At 33.6% G+C, this 23,105-nt stretch overlaps 1 protein-coding gene across 1 annotated transcript; it reads left to right on the top strand.

Annotated features, from left to right (window-relative positions):
- Positions 1–652: 652 nt before the first annotated feature.
- Positions 653–19,249, top strand: LOC142341110 (ADP-ribosylation factor-like protein 2-binding protein). Its single transcript, XM_075391989.1, has 2 exons — positions 653–1,498; positions 19,012–19,249. The coding sequence occupies exons 1-2, from the start codon at positions 910–912 to the stop codon at positions 19,185–19,187; spliced, it is 765 nt and encodes a 254-aa protein (XP_075248104.1). The 5' UTR covers positions 653–909; the 3' UTR covers positions 19,188–19,249.
- Positions 19,250–23,105: the final 3,856 nt, after the last annotated feature.

Below are 23,105 nucleotides of genomic sequence, written 5' to 3'. Positions count from 1 at the left end.
TTTTAGTAAATAATGGCAATACTCTTTTTCTGCGCCTGTGGTGCTTGAGAAGAAACTTTGTTTGATTGACTTCAATAATGACTTAAGGCATAGAATATGGTATTTTTTTGAAAACATTGCAATTTTTCTAGCATCATTTTTAAGGTTGAAACATCAAGATATAGGCCGTTGAAACGACAAAAATAATAATTTAAGTGATTTTGAAATCTGTCATATCAATTAACAAAATTTTCATCATTATTTCGGACACCAAACGGCCCTTAAATGAATTCTATAGGGGCTCTTGTAGTTAAAATGTGTTTAAATATCATATGTTGTTGATGCGGTAACTATATCCAACACATTTTAGCATTTCAAGTTTTTAAATGGCGTCGGTTATGACGAATTTGAACAGTATGTGCAACAAACGCACAATACCGATCTTCCTTGTTGATCTGAAATTGGAACATCTAATCTATTGGTAGTGGGGTGTTTGAACGGAATTTTCGAGCATGTAGGTACTTCGATTCTTTCTCATTATAGCCCCCCATCTTGGAGAACATATCATAATGGGGGGGGGGGTGACATAATTTCGTGGGGCGGCTATAATGGGAAAGATTCAGTAATTTGACTGTCTGCGATTTGTGCCATATATTTCCATATTTTTGTGATATCTCAAAATGAAGCACGTGCTTTTGTAACAATTCATCATTTTCGAATTGCATTTAAACAGACTGTATTCAAACGAACAGCAAAAAATTAGGTGTATAAATTTGCTGCTTATATTACACAACACGCTGGAAGCGTTTAAACACGTAGAATAACGTACACCTGTTTTCGTATTCAGTGCATATAGATAGCATTGGTGGTTATTTTATCTCTTATCTGTTAAAACACAGACAGTACATTGTTATATTTTCTTATACGAGAATGGCCAACCAAATTGATATGCTCAAACTAGACTTGGACGCTGCTTTGCAGGATGATGTTGGAAATGGAGACGCTCCTTTCATCGAAGAAGAAGAAGTTTTGATATCGAACAACGATTCTAATAATTTCAACATAATCATCGGCTGTCTTGAAGAAATTGTGATGAGTGATGCTTTTCAATCAATTCAGAAAAATTTTATGGACAAGTATTACAAACAGTTTGCAGACTCTGACGAGAATAAACTAGAATATACTGGAATATTTAACGAGTATGTATCCCTAATTGAAATATTTATTGAAAAGGAACTGAAGCAAGACGTGCCAGATTTTAACATGCAAGCATTTTTGAGTGATTTGCCTTCTCGTCAGGATGAGATAGACCAGGAATTGTTCAACATCCTTTTATCTTTCACTGACTTTGTGACTTTCAAATCTGTCGTGTTAGAATACAAACGTGAGCAAGAGGGCACTGCATTGGACTTTGGAGACATGCTGCTTGTGAATGGACAGCCTGCCACTCCCAGGACTGCAGCTGCTAATCAGTCGCTCGCTGCTAAACTCGGTCTCAACTTCGGACCTGTGTGTCAAGGTGAATAGATGAGAGTCATCATTCTCAATTTAGCTAACAGAGAAAGCGATGACTGTGTTGATGACACTGTGTTCTTTTTTAACAGCACCCCCCTTTGGTACACAAAAATGTTGCTGATAAAACTTATGAAAAGCGCATTTTTCGTACATCGTATCAAGACAACCGTGCAAGTAAACAGAGGATTAGTTTGTAATCGTTGCAATCTTTTCTAATGTTTGTTGATTGTAACTGGAGCTATATAGCGGTGTTCGTGGTTTTTTTACAATTCTAAAAATCTGAATTGTATTGGGGCGCTGTCTTTTTTCACGATTTTTGAAGTCAAATTGAAGTGATGATTTTGGTCACTCCAAAACAGGAAGTGGAGCGAAAAAGCGAGTGGTTTTGTGGCGTGAAATTTTATCACTAATTTTGACGTAGAGTGAGAAGCGGTGTTCGAACAGAAAATTGCTTTCTCGCTAGTGGATTTTGTTCTAATGCGGCAATTTGACTTTGTTTTCCAAGTTGTTTTTCCAATCAGTTCATGGTCCAATCTACGTCTATTTTTTTTGTGAAGTCAATGAAAGTTCTTTGAATTGTTTCAGGTTTTGTCCTGCTATGATTTTTTTGTTTCTCCGGCTGACATACATTTGCGCGCGTGACGTCATTTCGTAATCTGTATAGTAAAGTTTTTCAGTCACTTTAGTGATTAGATTTTGGTCATACGTGACTTACCTCTCAATAAAATGACGTTTGCACTTCAAAACTGAGGTTTAATTTGACTTAGTTTAAGGTCAAAGGAACTCATGCTTGCAGTAACGGAGTTATTGAAGCCTCCCTCATCTTTTCAGCAGGCTTTTATTGCGCTCCTATTGTTTTTTTTAACTTCGTCGAATAATTTTTTTTTGCTTTACCTCAATTCGCCGGTTTTTCTACATCTTTTTCGGCGGAATCGTTTTGACTTCTCTAGGCTAGTTTCGCGGCTCCCTCATTCTGCTCAAAGTGCTTTAAATAGCAGTTGCTTCGCAAAGCAATCTCAAAATCACCAAAATTAGTATCAAAACACAGAATCAATGCCGGAATCGGGATAAACCTCATAAAGCTGATTTTCAGATGAACGCTACGTGAAGTTTGTTCTCTTAAGTCTTAGATATCATCTCTAATGCTTATTGGTATTGGTACTAGCCCCTGTGCCCTCTCATTAAGTAGCAGAAATATGTGTAACAATAAAATGAAGTCGAATTAGTTCACACTTTAAAAACGTTTTCGTACATCAATCAGTTTTTCCCGTTTTTTTTTCTGTTCTTTCAATCCCAATCGGGATTATGGGAATCAATGGTGGCCATTCTTTGGCAATCTGTCGGGTAATTTTTTGAGCGTCAATAACTTTCTCAACTTATATTTCTGCATCTGTTTCTGTCTGTTTTATCTGGCAGGCAAATGATTTTTGTAACTATTCCGGCAAGCTGCTGGCTATGTTTTAAATAGAATTGTTTTGTGCTCAACATAAGCGTGAAATTGGAAAAGGTAAAGATCAAAAAAATGCAAAAGTTTGAAACAATATTAAAATTTTCAGCATGTCGAAACGCAGTTTCAAATTATGCCTATCTTTTGGGCGATTTTAAATGGCTTCAAACTGTTTGTTATTAAATGTTTAATATATCAACAACTCTTTTTCTGAAAAATGAGAATTTATCTTTAAATCAATTGAGGATTTTTTGGCAGGTTTTGAGAGGCATGTCGGAATGTTTAGCTTCAACGATAACAGTACACTATCATGTTAAGCAAACTTGATAAATAGTAAACACAAGCACAATATATTTGAAAACTCGAAAAAGCGAAATTAACTACACAAAATTTTACCATTTTTGGAACTGCATTTGTACACCATTATATGCAATCCTACCTCCAGTAAAATGATATATCCACACAAACAGAAGTGAATGAAAGGGTAAGAGATTTTCTCTTGAAAGAGAATAAAATCTAATATTTATGGCCGCCCTAACATCATTTTTAAAATATATGCATGGAACAATTCAGACTAAATATTTGTGTAAACAGAGAAATACCACCACTGATTATAAACAAAACACACGAAATACAATAAATCGAGAAAAATCAAAAACCAATACTTATGCGATTTTTATATTTAGCGGTCAGCATGCAAAATTTGTTCGTAATTGCAAATAGCAAAGCAGTGACCTTGAGTAAACCGGAGAAAAAGGGCGCAAATAAGAACAATCCAGTTTTTATTACCTAATCACGTCTAGTTGCAGTATTTGTCCCCAGAGGCTATATAAGTCTGGTCTTTCAATAACATAGGAGTTCATCTTCAAAAATCTCGTGACATCAAATTAATTTGTTGGAGCAAAGATTTTTGACTTGATCAGCATTGTGATCCATATACTAATGACGCTCATTCTATGAGCCTGAATTATAAACTCAATTGACCGAAGGAGTGTTCAAGACAGTGTAAATTTTTTTGTGTTGTTATTTTCTGTTTGTACAATTTAAGTATGTAATGACAAATTACAATCTTACTTTACTTACCAAGCAAATGAGATGCTTATGGTTTGTTTTACTACCTCTGGCGTCAAGAATTCTTGTGTCAATGACAGCAGAACGAAATCATGCTCAGAAATGCTATAGGAGTCTCGCTTCAAGTCTCAAAGTTTTCAAAAGTTTCTAAAGTTACTTGTCAAATATTTTTCAATTACCTTGTACTGAAGTGTGCTACACTCAGTAACACTATTTGATAATCTTAGTGCTATTTTGAGAACTTACGTTATAGTGCGTGAAGCACAAACTTGATTTGGACAAAGTCCATTTTAACGTGTGAACAAATTACTAAGTAGTTTTGAATAAGCTACTATTTTAAGATCACTAACTAAAACTGAGAACACTATGACGTGATATTGTCACGCCACACAGATAACACCAAGTTAACCTTGGCAACTCTGTCGACACTGTTATCTCTATCCAATAGGATACTAGAGAACCACGTGTCCGCAATTATAAAAGGAGCTTGCACGCTCAACTACCAACACTCTTTGGTCCCTGATAACTTCTGAATTAAATTACTACTCCCGTATTGCTCCCTTGCTCAATCTCAACTTACTTGAGATATTTTTCTAACTTTGAATATTTTGTGACTTGTTCTTAACTAAGAACTCTCTAAGTCATAAAATATTAACTTAGCACAAAATTGGAAATCAGGTAAGTTAAACTTAACTACTCTAAGTTATAATTTAACATCTCTCAAACTCTATCTAAGTTACAAGCTAACTTAGAATAGTTCAATCTGTGCTATTTCAAACTTTAATTATTCTATCCCTTAATGCTCGGTTCATATTTGATGCTGTTTAATATAACTTATTAATTCATATTTGCATTTAACTTTATTTAATACTTAACTATATACCAAGAGTAGAACTAGGGGTTGAACTCTCAAGTTATACATGTGGTCCCGCGATTAACCCCGTCGTTTAAGTATCTAATGTACGGACCAGCAGTATAAATGGTGGTCCCAGAGAGGCGATTTCAATTTAATCGGTTCAATTAATATAGAGAGGCAACTTTAATTTAACTTGTTCATTTAATATAGAAAAGGCATTCTCAATTTAACTTGTTCATTTAAACTATCAGAGAAGCCTGCCTAAATTTAACTTGTTCACTTATTGTAGAAAAGCCACTAAATTAACTTGTGTAATTTAACTATTCAAAGGGCGTCTCACTTAACTCCTTATTTGAATTTGATTTAAACTATTCCTCTGTTCTTAATAGTTTTAATACAATAACTTCAGTCCTTTAAACAATGACCAGTACTGGTGGTAGTACTCCTCCACCTGCCGTTACTCCCCCACCTGAAACTCCCATAACACATCCAAATCTTTCACTTGTATCTTTTTCAGGCAATGATCCTAATCAGGATGCCACTTCTTTTTGGAACTCTGTAGAAAACAAAATACTCTTTTCACTAGGAACTAGGCCTACAGCACCCGTTGCACAAACTAGCTATGATAAAAGGCAACAATCCTTATTCGGCTCACTTTTAACTGATACAGCACTAGAATGGTTTGAAAGTGAAGTCACAGATGCTACAGATTGGAATACTTTAAAAGATGAATTTATAAAAAGATTCACAGACGGTAGAGACCAATTTAGATTTAGACTTGAGGTTGAGAACACATTTAGGCAAGAAGGAGAGTTAATAAAGAATTATCTACATAGAATAAAGAGTGGAGTTGATAAAGGTTGGCCAGAAAAGATACCGACAAGTATTGAAGGTGATGACAATATAAGAAGGGAGAAAGAAATCCAACAAAGACAACGAAGTCAGAAATACATAGATTTTGCTATAAGAGGACTAAGGCCACAAGGTTTAAAACGCAAAGCGCACGAGAAACTTATTGAGAATCCTTCAATAACTTGGACACAGTTTGTTGATCATTTAGTCGTAAAAGACTTAACATTTTCCGTAACAACAGAATCTAGTGGAGCTACAGGCATAGATAAACTTAAAACACTCGAGAGCAAAATTAACGATTTAACCAGTCTTTTCAAAAGCAACGAAGTGAATGCTATAGATACTCCTAGACCTAGAGACCCAAACATAAAAGGCAGACCTAACAGTACTAGATTCTGTGATTATTGCAGAAGCAATGGTCATTCCGTCTCTAGATGCACAAAGAAACAGATAGATGATAGTGTTAACAAATTGAGAAAGGAACTTGTTGAACCAAGAAGGTCAAATATAACATTCTCTAATGATTACAGAAAGAATAACCGAGGCAATACAAGATTCAATGGTCCTAGAAACCAAGGCTATCAACCAAGAGGTGGCTACTCAAACTATAATCCTAGGTTCAACAAGCCTAACTATCAACAACAAAATACATCTTTTAGCAGTATAAAAAGTCAAAGAACGAAATAAAGAAAGAAAATTAAGAAGAAACAAATTAAAGAAGGAACTAAGATTAAGAAAATAAAAGTTAAGGAAAGGCTGAAAGAACTAAAATTGAAATTAATGGTCAAGAACGAAATAAAGAAAGAGAGTTAAGAAGAAGTTAAAGGATTGAAATTTAATAGTCAAGAGAGATCAACTGTATAGTATGAACGTTTAAGGCAAAAAGCAAATAGCCCAATCAACGCAAATCCTACATAAAGTATGCAATTAATCACCATTGCAAGCTGTTACACACACATAACTTCTATACATGTTCAATACTCATACACTTTCACAATTTACGCATACCTTTTATTGCAAACTAACGCTGAAAACACATGTTGCCCAAAGCAAAACTATGTAAAAGTCAGCCCCCATGAACAAATACCTTATCTAAGTTAAATATATTAAATACAAAAATTTGTCCCATGCAAACTAATTAGCCGCGCTAAATCACATTTTAGTCAGGACATGCATATTTAAGCAACCCACATAGTCAATAAATAGAGCTAACTTTACTAGCTTAAGGACCCAAGGAATGTTTAAAATAAACATTAGATCACTTAAGAACAAATAACTAACCGCAATTTTAAATTCCGCACGTAAGAATTATGTCGCCTAAGTGCAAACCTTACACATTTGTCAGGAAGAGCTATAACTTGATGAATTTATCCGCTCAACAACTCAGACCACATAGTTGCACAAACGCATGCTTGCTTTAATAGTTCACAAAAGTTTACAACACACAAATTAGAAATACCGTAGTATAAATCCCAAAAAAGTTAAGTTATTGAATTTATTTCTGTTCGCGTTTTTTTATTAACAATTCCGATTGTATTTAAACTTTCAGATTTTTAAATTAAAATCTGTGATTAGTAGATATACCCTGAAATACCAACTGACTTTTGAAAAGAAAGAGAGTTAGCAAAAGTTTTAAAGGAAAAATGAAACTTTTCTATATCGTTACCTTACAATCTTTAAAATGTTCCCCTCTGGAGGTTTTACGCGATAGACAAGTGAAAGTTCGTTGTAGAACTTATAAAAAAATAGTTATTAATGTGTTTAGAGTAGAATTTTCATTTTCGTCCAAAAAGTTGGTCACAATTTCATAACAAGGACATGAAATTGGTGAAATTATAATTTTTGCATAGAAAAACCCAGATGAAATGAGTTAAACTGAAAACAAATTGTTTTCCGCTGTCTCATACACGTAATAGTTGCCCATACAATGTTCAGTTAAGCGATTAGTAAATCTGAAGCTTTAGCTTTAGAACAACAACAATTTTTAATTTTTCCCCATGTATTAAGATTTGGTATAGAATAAAAAAGGTAGCCCTAGAAAGTCTCAATTGTTTTTGACGCCTATTTTTGGTTCAAATAACGTGTCTATACAACAGCTATTGCACTGCCAAGTTTGCTCAATTTTGAAAATCGTGTCAGAAAGTACTGACCAAATCGAATTTTCTCCCATGTATTAAGATTGGGTATAGAATAAAAAAGGTAGCCCTAGAAAGTCTCAATTGTTTTTCCCGCTTATTTTTGGTTCAAATAACGTGTCGGCACAACAGCTATTGCACTGCCAACTTTGCTCAAATTTGAAGCTCTTTTCATAAAGTAATGACCAAATCAAATTTCCCCCATGTATTAAGATTGGCTATAGACAAAAAAAGGTAGCCCCAAGAAATTAGCAAACTTTTTGTTAATTATTTCTATATCACACGACGTTCTGATGCACAAACTACCTTCAGCCCAAAAATCATCAACCTTGCTATCTTTGTTATGAATAAATTCAACTTTCACGATTCGCCCATGTATTAAGATTGGTTATAGGCTAAATACCTAACTTCATGAAATAAATGACAATATAAGATATATTCAAAATAATATTATGCCACCTTTTAACCTAGCTACTATCGACAGACAACACTTGATACACTGTTTGTTTTCATTTTACAGGAATGGTCAAAAAACACATAATTTTTGCCCAAAAAAATTGCTAATAAACGCAACTCTGTGATAAAAATAGAGAACTTAGCGCAACATTTCAATCATATCACAGTTTAACACCATGCTATATGGTACTAGTCACGGCTAGTGATTGGCCAATCAGAAATTAGCACACATATTTTGGTAACTTAACCCTGAAAACCCCTATTTAAGAGCCTTACCCAAATTCAAAATCACTTTTCTCAGTTACCTTCTGAAATCAATCACTTCTTTCTCTCACAATTCAGCTCTACCTTGAACATCTCTCTCTCTCTCTCTCTCTCTCTCTCTCTCTCTCTCTCCCTTTCTTTCTCTCTGTCCCAAATTCTATCTTTCACATCATGCCTCTTTCATCTAATAAACTTAGAAAACTTAGCAAAGTTTTCAAGCATTTCAATTTGTGACCAGCAAATACTTGTCACAAAACATCTCCACAACACATATATCAGGTATCTCAGTTCAATATTTCTTCTCAGTCAGTAACTATAGAAGGAGTCCGTAACCCTTCAGATCGAACATAGTACAAGACTGACAATTCAGAAAGTTTCTAAATTCTACTCACACTAAACACTTTCATCACCAGTTAAACACACCACAATACACCAACACCGTAAAGACAATCAATCCTAATATATGACCGAAGTCTCATTCGACCAAAACGGTTTTCTTATTTCTCTTTCTATCAACCCTGATACACTTGTGAAAGTTTCCATTAAGGCCAATCAAAAGCTGAAATTTAATAGTGAGTTTAACACCTTAACCAGTTGTCAAATTTCTAACGAAGTAAGAACTGTAGTATTCTTTGCTACTAACTCTAACAAAGACCCTATTGCTGTCTTCTGGGGAAAATACAATCCTCAACAACTTAACAGTCTATTACTTCAAATTCATTCTTCAAGCCTAGTTGACTTAGACATTTTAAATGTCCCTTGTTTGGTTTTAGAACCACCAACTGATCAATGAATATTCCGCTAAACGATTATTGGGTTATAGCTTCAAGAACAACATTCTCAACTTCTTACAGTCCTTATAACATCCCACATAAAATTCTGAAATATAATAACAAGTCAGCAAAAATTGATCGATCTTATATTTCATATAAAGAAAACATTGTTATTTTCTTCGTTAAAGACCAGTTTGTAAACTTAGAAATAATTGTTTGTTGGACCCCTAACAAACCAGAACATATTGAACGCTTTCATTTCCAATTGAACAACAGAGACGAAATAGACCTTGATATCATCGAAGCTCCCTTTACTGTAGACCCTTAATCTATGTTACCACCTTCCCTTGAAGCACAAGTTCTTACTGCCCTTGCATTCGACCCGCTGTCTTATATTAGAATATTCCTCCTACAGAAAATATTGAAATTCGGAAATAAAACTGTAACACTTGACAAGTGTTTTGTTTCTAATCAACAGAGAACAGTTGCATTCTTCGTAACATCAGAAAATAACGCAAAATTTGTCATATTTTGGGTACCCTATAATCCCGCTCACGTTCACGAGCTAAAATATCAGATTACTTTCACGGATAATATTAACTTGAATTTATTAGACTCACTTTATACTGTCTTCGTTTATTAAATGGAAGACGGAGAAATCAAGAAATCACCAGCAATAGACGAAGTAATAAACGTAAGTTACAAAATGTTTATTTTTACGTCACTCTGTTTAACTCTGTTCCGACCTGTTGCAACTGATAGTGAATCCGAAATTAGAATAGAGATATTCTTTGAATATGCAGATTCTCACCCACACTTCTTAGAATGTGTCAAAGATGGAAACAATTGTTTACCTGAAGAAATTCCGTACCTTAAATTAATAGACCCTCCTGAAAAGCTATTAATTTGATCAAAACGCAACGTCCAATTGCCACTATCACTGAATAAAGACCAGTTCTTTAAAGAAAATCTTACTGATAAGAAAGCGCTTCTCTCAAACGTAGAATATTTTATAACCTACATAGGAAATCAAATTCGTTCTGTTCAGTTTCTCAAAGTTATTGCTATAATACCTCTTGCACTTCTCTGTGTTATAACTGCTTGCTATACAAAATATTTGATCTTTATTATATTACTTGCATTATTAATCTTAACGTTTTTCACTGACGCCAGACCAATTGAAAAGATGAGTATCTATGAATACACAGCTCCTAACCTTCATGTTAACCACTTTGATTGCTCAAAAATGATTTCAAACCAGATGTATTCTCTCAACAAAGTAGCACCCAGCGAGATTCGTCCTGATAAAATTAGCACTAACCAAGCACGAGTCACTCTCTACCAAAGAAATTACAAAGTTAAGCTAGAAGCAACTATGTGTAAAGCAACCCAACAGCAATTACGTTGGTTTTGCGATTCTTCTGACTCTAGTGGCATAGATGCCAGACATAATACTATTACTACTTCAGTTAAGCTTGATGCTCAGAAATGCAAACTTGCAAAGGAAAGAAAAAAGATAAAACTTTCCTCTTCTAAATCAGTAGAATTCGATTTTGACAAATCTTTATTCTCAAACTTTAAATCAGGCGATGTTGGAACTGGAAACAATGAATGTAACTCCCGAGGTTGGATTACACACTACACTTATGAAACATATATGCAAAATGTTAGCCTGAATGTAAACCTTAGAGATGGCACAGTTAATAACTGGCAAAATATACCTCTACCTTGTCCTTTATCAGCAGGAGGCTGCGATTCTACATCTACTGATCCATTTGCATACACTTGGGATGAACCCAATAATTGTCTTTTCACTATAATTCGTACTTTTGACGCTCAAATGATTAAAGCTAATGACAAATACTACATAGTAAAGGATCCTAAATTTACTTCAGCTCAGTCAGATTTCGACTTACAAAGCTTTATGTTCCAAGTTTATAATAAACCACAGTCTTTATGTAGTCATCCACGAATAGTATATCCTACGCCATATGATTTTCTATACATTAGTCTTCGCGACGGATTTGATATGAACACTGGAGAACCAATTCACAAATTTAAACCCGATACTGGTGCTATAACTCTGAAAAATAAATTCTTTTCCAGTGACAACAAAACAGTTGATACAACATATTCTCAAGTTTATGAGAATATTGATTTCGAAGCACATCTTGGAACAAAAATTGACTATTTGCACTTTAATAATCTTCGGCAACTTCAAACTTCTACTCTAGAGCTATTAAGAAATGATTGTGAATTAGAGCGCTCAACTATTCTTAACACTTTAATGATTTCTCATGAAAATCCGCGCTTAGCTGGATATAACTTAACAAGAAACAGATCTATGTTTCTCAAAACAAATGGCAATGTTGCCTGGCTATATAATTGTCCTGAATTTCATTCACCCTTACCAATTCTTAATAAGTGCTATAATCGAATACCAATTCTTTATGAAGATGAAATTCATTTCGTTGATCCGATTTCTAGACAAACTTTCACTGAAGCCGAAGAACAATTGTGCTCTGATAAACATTCAAACTTATTTCAACTAGATGTTGACGATGACAATTCATGGGTTGAGCTAACCCCACAAATCACAAAACTAAGAGGGCCTGCACTCTTTAAACCACATATAGTTTTTCAACAAATTGCGAATGTTATTACTGCAAGTATTTATGCTTCTATCTACACATATAAAGAAATGATGTCATTCTGGAATTCAATAACTTTCAACTCCAATATGAAAGGAGTTCTTAAACACTTTACTAAGTCATTATTAGATAACAGAGAATCTTTCTCAAATATTTCAGGCACGAATTATTATAACTTTAGAACTATTTATCTAGATTCATTCATTTCACCGGACTTCTTTAATAATCAATTTGTTGAAACCTTTGGTAAAATACAATATATAATTGATCGATGCGGAATATTCTTTGCCGCTTTCTTATTCATGAAGCTACTCATCGACATAGTCTTATGCTTAATTCGAGCAATGCAAATTAACAAAATTACAAATGCATCTATTCATTTTGGTAAAGCACTCTTTGCTGCCACATTTGATTTAATGTCAGCTCCAATTCTGACTTCTATCTATCTAGCAACTAACTCAGAGAATGATAATACTGATAAAAATAGAGAAAGGACGATACGTGTTCCAAAATCTGAAGATACAACCAGAGTTACTCAAAGCCCACCTTATGATAATAATAGAATGCAAGCACTAACTCATGGGAATAAAAGTGGTTATCCAAACCTACATGATGAGAATAATAAAGACGAAAATAGAAACGATCACAACGTTCCTACGTCTCCAGTATAGGATTAATTCCTCTATTACTTTAATATCATCAAACTATATGATGATAATACAGACTGACTTCACATTTACTACTGATTTACTTTGAAAGAGAATACAAAAAAATAATATAAGAGAATACTAGCAAAATAACTTCAAAATACATACTCTTAGAATACAATAAGAGTAGAGAATACTTGATATTTCAGGAACTTTTTTCAATTCCTAACGAACTGATACCAGTCTTTCAGAAGGAACCTTCAAGTGATTGGCCCGAATACAATACACAATCAACTTCTAAACCTCAATCTGGAGTTAAACAACTTGACAGACTAGTACAACCCACAACTCACGTTACCCCATCTACAACTTTTCTCTCAGCTATCAAGATTTCAGCAGTACAAACTCAAGCAACTAGTGCAAATTCATCAACAACAGTTACATCATCATCTACATCATCCAAGAAGAGAACTAAAACTGCAGATACAGTTGCAAAGAAACAACCACGTAAACAATTCATTAGAGAGACATTCAGCCCAGCGACACCACTAGAAAAAAATATACCCAAGACAAACAGTACGGTACCCAGCACCTTAGCAAACACTACAACTACTCAATCGTCACGACCAAACTTTCTTAATTTTCATCATTACACAACTACCCCCCTACAAGACCGCCTACAAAAACAACATCAAGCTGAGATACAAGCTAAAACCCCCGGTTTTAGTGGACACCCGAACTACGATACAAATTTAATCTACCAGTTGCAACCCAACATCAATAGATTCAATCTCATTGGTTATTTGTCAAACAAAAATTCTTATCTACTAACTAATCACAACCTACAAGGACAAACAATACAAGTCCCGTTTGATAATATTACAGCAAACCTCACTCCTCAGCTTGATACCTTCACTTATCAGGTACAGCAAAACTTTCTAACAGAGAGACAACGCTCTCAACAGCTCGAACAACGGATTACTGAGCTCCAGCTGGAGATCGCAAATCTGAAGCACCAACTCCACATCCTCCGCTCATCACGCTGAGCACTCACGGAATGGAATAGATAAATTTGTGGTTGTTGATGTTCAGTACTTCCTTCATTACTTCTTCTTCTTTCTCCCGCGGTGAGGAAAATTATTCGTTAGTTTAAACGCCTAATTATTAGTCGTTTCGATTACTTTACTCTCTTTGATTCCATTACTTACATCAAGTAAAGTAATCCGCATTTCTTCTATCTTCATTGAAACTATCTTCAATAATTACACTTAGCGCAATTTATGGTGAACAATGAGTCCATTCCTATCTTTAGATTGCAGATTTGATTTGTTCTCGCTTCTCTAATAAAATCTATTCTTTATCTTTACCAATTTATCTTGCTTATGACATCATTCGATTGTTCCATCGAATTCCATAATTTAATTAATGTCTTACAACCTTTCAGTAGACGTTAAATATTTCAAAACATATTGTGATCTCGCTGAATTTATTCAATAGCAAGTTATTAAAACTTCGAAAACATTCTTAGTTGGAAATAAATTCTATACACCATTGTCAGTTCATTGGACATTTGAGTTACAAGAGATTATCTTATTCTTACAAGGTAACAATTCTAATGAAATTGTAGTTTATTTTCATCAAGTTCCTGAGTACGATTTATTTGAAATTCTAAAGCTTATTCATACAGAAGAAATTCTTAACATCAATAAACTAAACTTTCGACCGCTCACTTATTTCAATTAATATGTTAGTCTTCAATATTTTGGTGATCACGGATCTAGAACTCTTTACATATAATGTTACAACATTTCGCTAAAAGATTATTCTGATTTCCATCCGCCATTTATAGTTTAAGTACTATTTGGATCTTCCTGTCAATTCCTTTCAAAGATTAATTGGTCTTCCATTCCATTCTCCTCATTGACACAAAAATTGAATCACTACATTATTCAAAATGAACACATATTTTGAAGGAGGTGTTGATATCGAATGGTTTAAAGACTATTGTCAACTCTCTGATCATGTTGAATCCGCTTGGGTTAACTTTTCTAAACAGATTATTTTTAACGATAAAGTTTTCAGAATCTCTGAATTATATTATTCTGAATTTCAATGCGAAGTCATTTTATTTCTTGAAGACTTTGAACAAAAAGAAATTGTTATTTGTTTTGAGCTAATGACAAAAAGCAAGAATAATTATTTCATGAAGCTAATTCATAATGGTCAACCAAGTCTAAATATTAATTCCTTAAACTATAGCTACAAAGCTTACTTCAATTGATTTATTCTCCAACAATACTCAAATAAAGATGAATTACGAAACGGAATTCTTTATTTGGGGAGTCATTGCGGCAACTCTAGCCTTTATTGTTTTGTGCTCAGTCATTTTAATTTCCCTTTCCATTTACCTCGCTTGTCATTATAGACCATTAACTTAACCAGTATATTCTTCAACTTATATTATTCTATTATTCAACGTCAGATGTACTAGCAGCACAATTTTATAGAAAAACTTCAAAAGGTCTATTATAACGGCCAGCCAAAAAAATTGGATCTATTATTTTGTACAGCCTTGTATCTTAGGACATCGTCAACCCTTCTTCAAGAGAGAACTCAGAAACAAGAAGCTACGATGAACTTTAGAACTTTAACCAAGTAATCTACCTCACAAACTTTAAATGCTTAATTATTATAAAATTAAGCTAAATAATTTATTCGTTTATGTAAAATTTGATGTTTTGATTTAATACCTATGGACCGGGATGGGATGTACTGAAGTGTGCTACACTCAGTAACACTATTTGATAATCTTAGTGCTATTTTGAGAACTTACGTTATAGTGCGTGAAGCACAAACTTGATTTGGACAAAGTCCATTTTAACGTGTGAACAAATTACTAAGTAGTTTTGAATAAGCTACTATTTTAAGATCACTAACTAAAACTGAGAACACTATGACGTGATATTGTCACGCCACACAGATAACACCAAGTTAACCTTGGTAACTCTGTCGACACTGTTATCTCTATCCAATAGGATACTAGAGAACCACGTGTCCGCAATTATAAAAGGAGCTTGCACGCTCAACTACCAACACTCTTTGGTCCCTGATAACTTCTGAATTAAATTACTACTCCCGTATTGCTCCCTTGCTCAATTTCAACTTACTTGAGATATTTTTCTAACTTTGAATATTTTGTGACTTGTTCTTAACTAAGAACTCTCTAAGTCATAAAATATTAACTTAGCACAAAATTGGAAATCAGGTAAGTTAAACTTAACTACTCTAAGTTATAATTTAACATCTCTCAAACTCTATCTAAGTTACAAGCTAACTTAGAATAGTTCAATCTGTGCTATTTCAAACTTTAATTATTCTATCCCTTAATGCTCGGTTCATATTTGATGCTGTTTAATATAACTTATTAATTCATATTTGCATTTAACTTTATTTAATACTTAACTATATACCAAGAGTAGAACTAGGGGTTGAACTCTCAAGTTACATGTGGTCCCGCGATTAACCCCGTCGTTTAAGTATCTAATGTACGGACCAGCAGTATAACCTTTTTTTCTCTCTAACAGCGTTAGTAATGGTCGGCTAGATTGAGAGTAATTCACAACCCTTTAGGACATGCTCATCTGTAATTAGAAGTTTTGGCTACTGAAACAGATCTGAAAACTTTGCATTTCAAATGTCAGTCTTGTTTACAAAACAAAATTAAAGAAGAGTTTATTAGTCAATGGCATTGGGCAAATTTGTTTTGACTGTATTATGGAGGAATGGTTAGGTAACTCTTATAGCCAAAACATCTTTAACCAAAAATTTTGCCATGCTTACGATCTGATAGACATATGTTGAATCCAAAAGAAAGGGAGGAGGAGCCTTGGTTTTAGTTCCGAAAACTGGCACGACATGCAGAGGTTGTTTTTTTTTCAAATATTAAAATCATGTGGCATATGTTCTTTTCGACCTCACAGACAGAAACTGCTTTTTAGCCTTAAGTACTGTGAAAACAGTTAGCGTCATCTTTCATAGATGAGTGGGTTATCAACATAAATACCATGAAAACGGAAGATTAAAAAAGAAGCACAATATGAAAAGTTTAAAGCAATAACTGCTCTGTGGAAAAAAACATTCGGAATAAAAAATATGGCTGCACCTATAGACCTGACTTCGCATATCCAAAATATAACTGATTGTGTTATTGCTGATGAGTGTGTTATGAAACAATCTTCACCATGCTGTAGGGCTATTTTAGGTGAGGTGCTCATTTTGACACCGTGAGTTTTTTTTGAAATTTTAAACCTAATAAAACTAAATAAAACTATTACTATTTCAGAAACTTGGAAAAAAAATAGTTAAATAAAGAATTAGAAACTTTAAATTGTTCCAACAAACGACAGGTCCTGGCGTAATGCTGGCTATAATTACAGTTGTCCTAGTGCATTTTTTGCCTTTAAATGCTCCATTAAAAATGTCCGAAACAACAAAAACATGGTGACGGGTTTTCCTACCACACTAAAGAACTTTGGACTAAATAATTTTTTTTAAACGATGGGAAATACGAGAACTTGTTTAATCGCAGAACAAATTGATTTACAATGATGAGATTAATAAGTTTTATCCAAATCTAATGCAAGCTGCACAAGGCAATGGAAAGACAGGCTTTTTATTAATGAGATGACATGAACTGAATTAAACCTAATATTCATTGCTGCAATAACTTATTTCCCTCATTAATAAAAAAATGCCAACGTGCTTCATATTTGGTTTTCCATGCTTGGATAGAGCCGTGCTCTTGTTAAAAGCTATCCTCCATTCATGCTGTACTTAAATTTTTGGTTCCTCTTCATTAGTGCTGAGGAATGGAACGATGCAATAAAATTGTTAGGTAAAAATAAACCTCTCGGTTCTTTTCAATACAGATCTGAGAATGAAAGATTATGGTCCGGTTGTTGTACATGTCATACTACATATTATGAACAACTGCATTATTTATCTTTCGAAAGACGTTACTTTGAAAAGCTTTCGTCATTCCACTTGTTGGGAAACAGTGATCACTAATTGTCGTCGGATACCATTAACGCCATCTTATTTGGGCATTTTTTTTCTAAGGAACGAAATAAACATTAAGTTCAATAAAAATTTTTTTCTTACTAAAAATCTGCACGTTTCTAATGGAAAAGTTTCCAACTATTGATGCGATAATATGCATTACAGTTTTTAGTAGACTAGCAACAGACGGAGAAAAGTTTGATTTAGTAGCCTTTCTTGATCTCTAAATGGCTTTTGATTAAATTTAGAATGAAATTTTGCAAACTAAGCTAAAATACTTGGCATTTGAGCTCTGTGCATTTTATTTGATAATAAGTTGTCTGTCGGTGAACGAACTGAGTAACTTCGAGGAAAATTTTATCAAATAGTGTTGGTTATACCGTTAAAAAAGGAAGGCAAATAGGTATTCGAGGTAGATAATTTCAACATCATTTGAGAAATAGAAGTCAAATAGTCGACTTCACATTGACGATCAATTGAAGTGCGGAAGCCATTTTTAAATTTTCTTTAAAAAATGTCTCAAAGAACTGTGACAATGCTAATTAGAATTCCAAAGAACCTCCCAAAATTAGCTCCCACACTTTGGTAAACCACTTCCAACTTGGCACATTAAAGATTTTATAAGGACGAAGATTTTTTCTTGAACCGGTGCTTCAAATCAGGACAATAAATAAGCTTTCACGCGTTCTCATCAAGATTTGGATTGACCTACAATTAACTTGTTAAGAGTTTGTCAAAAAAAATGTTTGCGTACCTAATTACAGGTGTGCACTCACGTCAACCAATACGAACGCGACACTTAACAGAATCAATAAGAACAGAATTTTTTGTTCAAAGGCAGGAAAATGAGACACCCTTTCACGCTTTTGACATCAAAAGTTTGATTGACCCAATTCTTTAAAAATTGAGGAAAAGAAATAATTTTAAACCTTCTCTGGTCAAATTCTGCTTGAACAGATATCAATTAGATCCTGACTTGCATTCATTGAGTAGAAATTTTTCATGGATTGATTTTAAGTTTAAACAATTGTAAGCTTGATTTGCTGTGTTTCCACTATAAACGATTTGTCATGTTATACTTTATAACATGTTTGAAAATGATATAAATAATTGAAGAATTATCTTATATACAGTACCGTGATGTATATCATTGATAATGTAAATCAATACAATCGGAATTCGAGTGTCTGTGTTTTTGTTGTGGGTATGCTGAATGTTGATTGAAAAATTTGTATTATAATTTTGATTCACAGTTTTTCATATACCAAAGTGTCACTTATGGCGCTTAATTATGTGTGTACCCTCAGGTCCCAGTGCAAGCTACAGCAAACCAGCTTCCTCCCCTTCACTTTCATCAGGCAGTGCCAACAGAGTGAACAAAGGTCACCAACAGCTGTCAACTTCAGTCAGCTCTGAAGGAGACCAGATGGACATAGAGACAACACCCGCTGTGCAATACGAGAATGGAGCACCAATATTCTGATGATAGAATTATACATTTCAAGGATCTATTCCGTTTGCCGCCCCCCCCCCCCAGTGTTTTACCCCCCCCCCCCCCCGTTATAAATTATATGTTGTTCTATAGCACGTTGCTATGTCAAAAAATAGCACGAGCGCCGGTGGCGTAAAAGATATAAGCCCACTAAGCTGGGTGGGGGGGGGCAAAACAAAATAGATCCGATTTCAATTTCCTAAATAGTTTTAAACATATATTGCGTTGTTTTCAGTGGTTTATAAACGTACGTTTCGTGTGACTATACCATACCTTTAATATTTGGATTTTCGAATCTTTTTAAAATCAAATGCGTCAAATTAAAGCTCAGCAACATATCACCCCAGAGACCGTACAGGAAATTAAAACTTGCAATTTAGAAATTTTATAAAGAGTTTAAATTCAATGTAATTTTTGACCTTTTAAGGTAGTCAAAGAAGCAGATGTTTCAAACCTTTTGGAAACTTGCGAATCAAGTTAAACTTTTGATGGCATCAGTTTTTGTCTGTATACGTTTTAATGTATTTGTAGAATTTATCAATAAATTTATTTGAATTGCTGAGCCTAACTTTTGAAATAGTACACCGCACAGCGCTAAATTTGAACAGAAACCCCCTAATGCAGTCCGACTGGAAATGGTGAATGATAGAAGTTCCCGAAAATCAACATTTTTGAGCAGAACAGCCCGGGTTGAAGTTTCTTTGATTTCATAAAAGGATCATATATGATTTCATACTGTCCATACTTGATTTCTTAGTACGATCCTTGTATGAAACCAAAGAAATTATTTATGATCCTTGTATGATTACCAAGAAATCATATACGATCCTAGTACGAATACCAAGAATCATACATCTATTTTTTGAAAATCTTTAAACATTTATGTTTTCTGTTTTTATTCGGTAGGGCATCACCTATACGATACCCCGGCATCACATTGTGATCCGCCAAAAGACCCTAACGTACAATATCAATTGCAAGTTGAGCACAAATTAAAACAGTAAATCCAAACATTTAACAAAATTTTTGACATACTCTGAAGCCAGTTTATACATATAAATGCTCATTTATAAAAAAAATAATCAAGAAAAATGCATATCACGTCAAATTTGTTTTCTGAATACGTTTAAACCACAAAGTTATTCTTTTAGCGCACACAAAGAATCAAATGCGGATTGCAAATGCGATATAATAATTTAATAAGTCCTCTGACTATATTATACGAGAATTTTTCCACCAGTCAATGTATTATGTGTCATATATGACCTTGTATCATATCCAAGAATTTTTTTCAACTTCAGTGGAAAATCAAAATTATACAGTTTTTAGTCTCTGAATTTTTTGTATGATACCTGTATGATTTCTAGGAAATCATATATGGTCCTTGTATGACTACCAAGAATTCATACGAATCATATATGACCTAGTATGAATACTAAGAATCATATATGACCTAGTACGAAATCAAAGAAAGTTGTATGATCGTTGACCCGGGAGCTAACGAATTTTTAACTTATCATATATAATCTGGCTTGTAAGTCATCAAACCAATGTTGAAACATGATCATTAAACTTACGTGAAATTGGACTGCAAAATATTTTAGAATAATAATGTAGTAAAAAAACTAAAGCATTTTTTCCTTTTCAGTTGCTCGGTTTGAAACGCAACTTTTTTTTGAAAAAAAAACACTTGATATCAATAAGCAAGATGGATACTGAGCACTGTTAGAATTTTAGTGGCACAGTAAGTTCTCTAATCATTCAGTAATGAAACAGCTGAATTAATTGATAAAAGTGCCAAGATTTAAAGAACATTCAACGAAACGCACATTCAAGAAAGTTGACTTGCTTTTGAAAATTTGGAACAATTTCTTCGGATTCGCCCATTTTCATGATTTTTAATTTCTACTTCATTCTTATCAAAAGATAGTAATTGTTTAATTTCTACCGTTTATTAGTTATTTGATTCTTTCCAGCCATAGTAAACTGTTTTAACCACTTTAACGAGACGTAAAATTTTGAAAATTTTGAGTTTTTGTATTTTGTCCGTTTTCAAAGTTGTTTTTTGCAATTCTATTACTGGACCTCAATAGTGAAAGTACTTCTTGGTTCTCTAAGAAGGCATATCGTAATATACTCAATGATTTAAAGTCAAATATAATTCAACTAACGACTCTGGCACCCGTTAAGTTTTTTAATTCTGCAATCCTTGTAGTTTCTTTTTGTTATTCTGTTGCCTAGTCGCTCTAATGACAGGTCTCAATGACTCTCTAAGCAGAAGCAATTGATTTTACTCAACGATTCAATTTCAAATGGTTTTCAACAATTTAACATCAATTGCTTTTTGTGGAAAAAAATCAACGCATTATTTTTGGTTTTGCCATTATTGTGTTTGTTTTTCTTGTTCTCTCACTTAGTCTCATCAAGTCGCATCATTTCAATTTAGAGTCTTGTGTTGACTAATTCGATTCATAATTCATCATTTTTTCAGTATCTCACTCTTTTAACGGTTTTGATGCCACCTTTTGAAAAATATGTGTGATTTTTCTTTTTTGTTAGACCATTTCTAGGTTTTTTTTTGCAATCTGGTCACTTAGTCTCATTGACGATAGGTCTCACCTGCTCTCTTATTAGTGTGAACTATTTGTTTCTTTTCAATAGTTCTAATTTACAGATAGTTACGTTATTGGCTGGGACCCCATTTAGTTTCAAAATTTTTCGTTTTTGCTCTTTGCCTTCAATTATTGTTAATTTCGTTACGTGACGCTCTAATTGTTAAAGCGGAAACGTGTTTTCTAATGATTGATGACTTGGTAACTATGTATAGTTTGAAAATCCAATTGCGTGTCTCAATGACTTCGAAGGCATTTACTTTCAATTCATCAGTTCAAATCTTTTTTGACCAAGGACTTGTCCCTTACTTTGTCTCATTTGTTTTTATATAGAAAAAGTTGAAATGGGCTATAGTAAATCCCATTACGTTATGCTCTCTTAGGATGACGTTTTTGGACCGTACAATTTAGACCACCCAATCTTTTAAATAGATTTTAAATTTGGGGAAAGTAGATTGTGGCTCTTTTTACTATGGAAGCTGATCGTCTAAGTTCTCTAGGCTGTCCAATTCCTTGAACTGTATTTCACTTATTTTTTGATTCGTCAAACAAAATATTATTTCATTTTATTCATATTTGCCCACTTCGCTCATTCTACTTAATTTTTTTTAAAATTATTTCCTCCTCAAATCAATCTACAGTGAACAGAAATCATATAAACGTTTTAATTAAAATTGAAAAAGGCGAAACCCATAACCTATTCAGTTCAGTTGGCGAAAAAATATTAAGTTTCTGCAAAAGTTAAAGAGAAAACAACTTTTAATTGTATTCAATTGTTAATTGTTTCTTGTCAGAAAATCAAGGGAAAACAGACGAATTAACAAAATCATTTTGATATTTCTTCTTTCACTTAATTTTTTCAACTCTCATTCTGTGAACATTCTGTGCAGCGCACTGTACAAAGCGAGCCCTGTTGTTTAAAATTAATTTCTGTTTTTCTATTTTCTCAACTGATAATAGCAATCGATAGTAGCTGCTTGCAATCTTTGCCTTGTTTCGTTTGAAATGTAAATCAATCCGCAAAAAGGTTTGTGAAGCAACTAGTTTTTGTTGAAAAATGTCAAATATTAATTATCATATAAATTATATACGAAATTTGAGAAGCGTAGCAAACAAATTTTGTAAATATTCTTTCAGAAATGGGAATTTAAGGTCAACTAAGCAAAATCGAGACCTGATGCCTTTTGAGAAAGTGATGAACGTTGATCACGTGCAGTCATAGCTGATCAATTTTTATGTCATTTTTTTATTGCTGGGAAATGGAGACATTGAATAAAAAGTGAGAGAGAGAGAGAGA

The sequence above is a fragment of the Convolutriloba macropyga genome, chromosome 6 (assembly GCF_964194025.1).
Source record: "Convolutriloba macropyga chromosome 6, txConMacr16.3, whole genome shotgun sequence".
In the NCBI taxonomy this organism is placed as follows: Eukaryota; Metazoa; Xenacoelomorpha; order Acoela; family Convolutidae; genus Convolutriloba; species Convolutriloba macropyga.
Note: the sequence above shows the minus strand (reverse complement) of the source record. Positions and strands in the feature narration are given on the sequence as shown.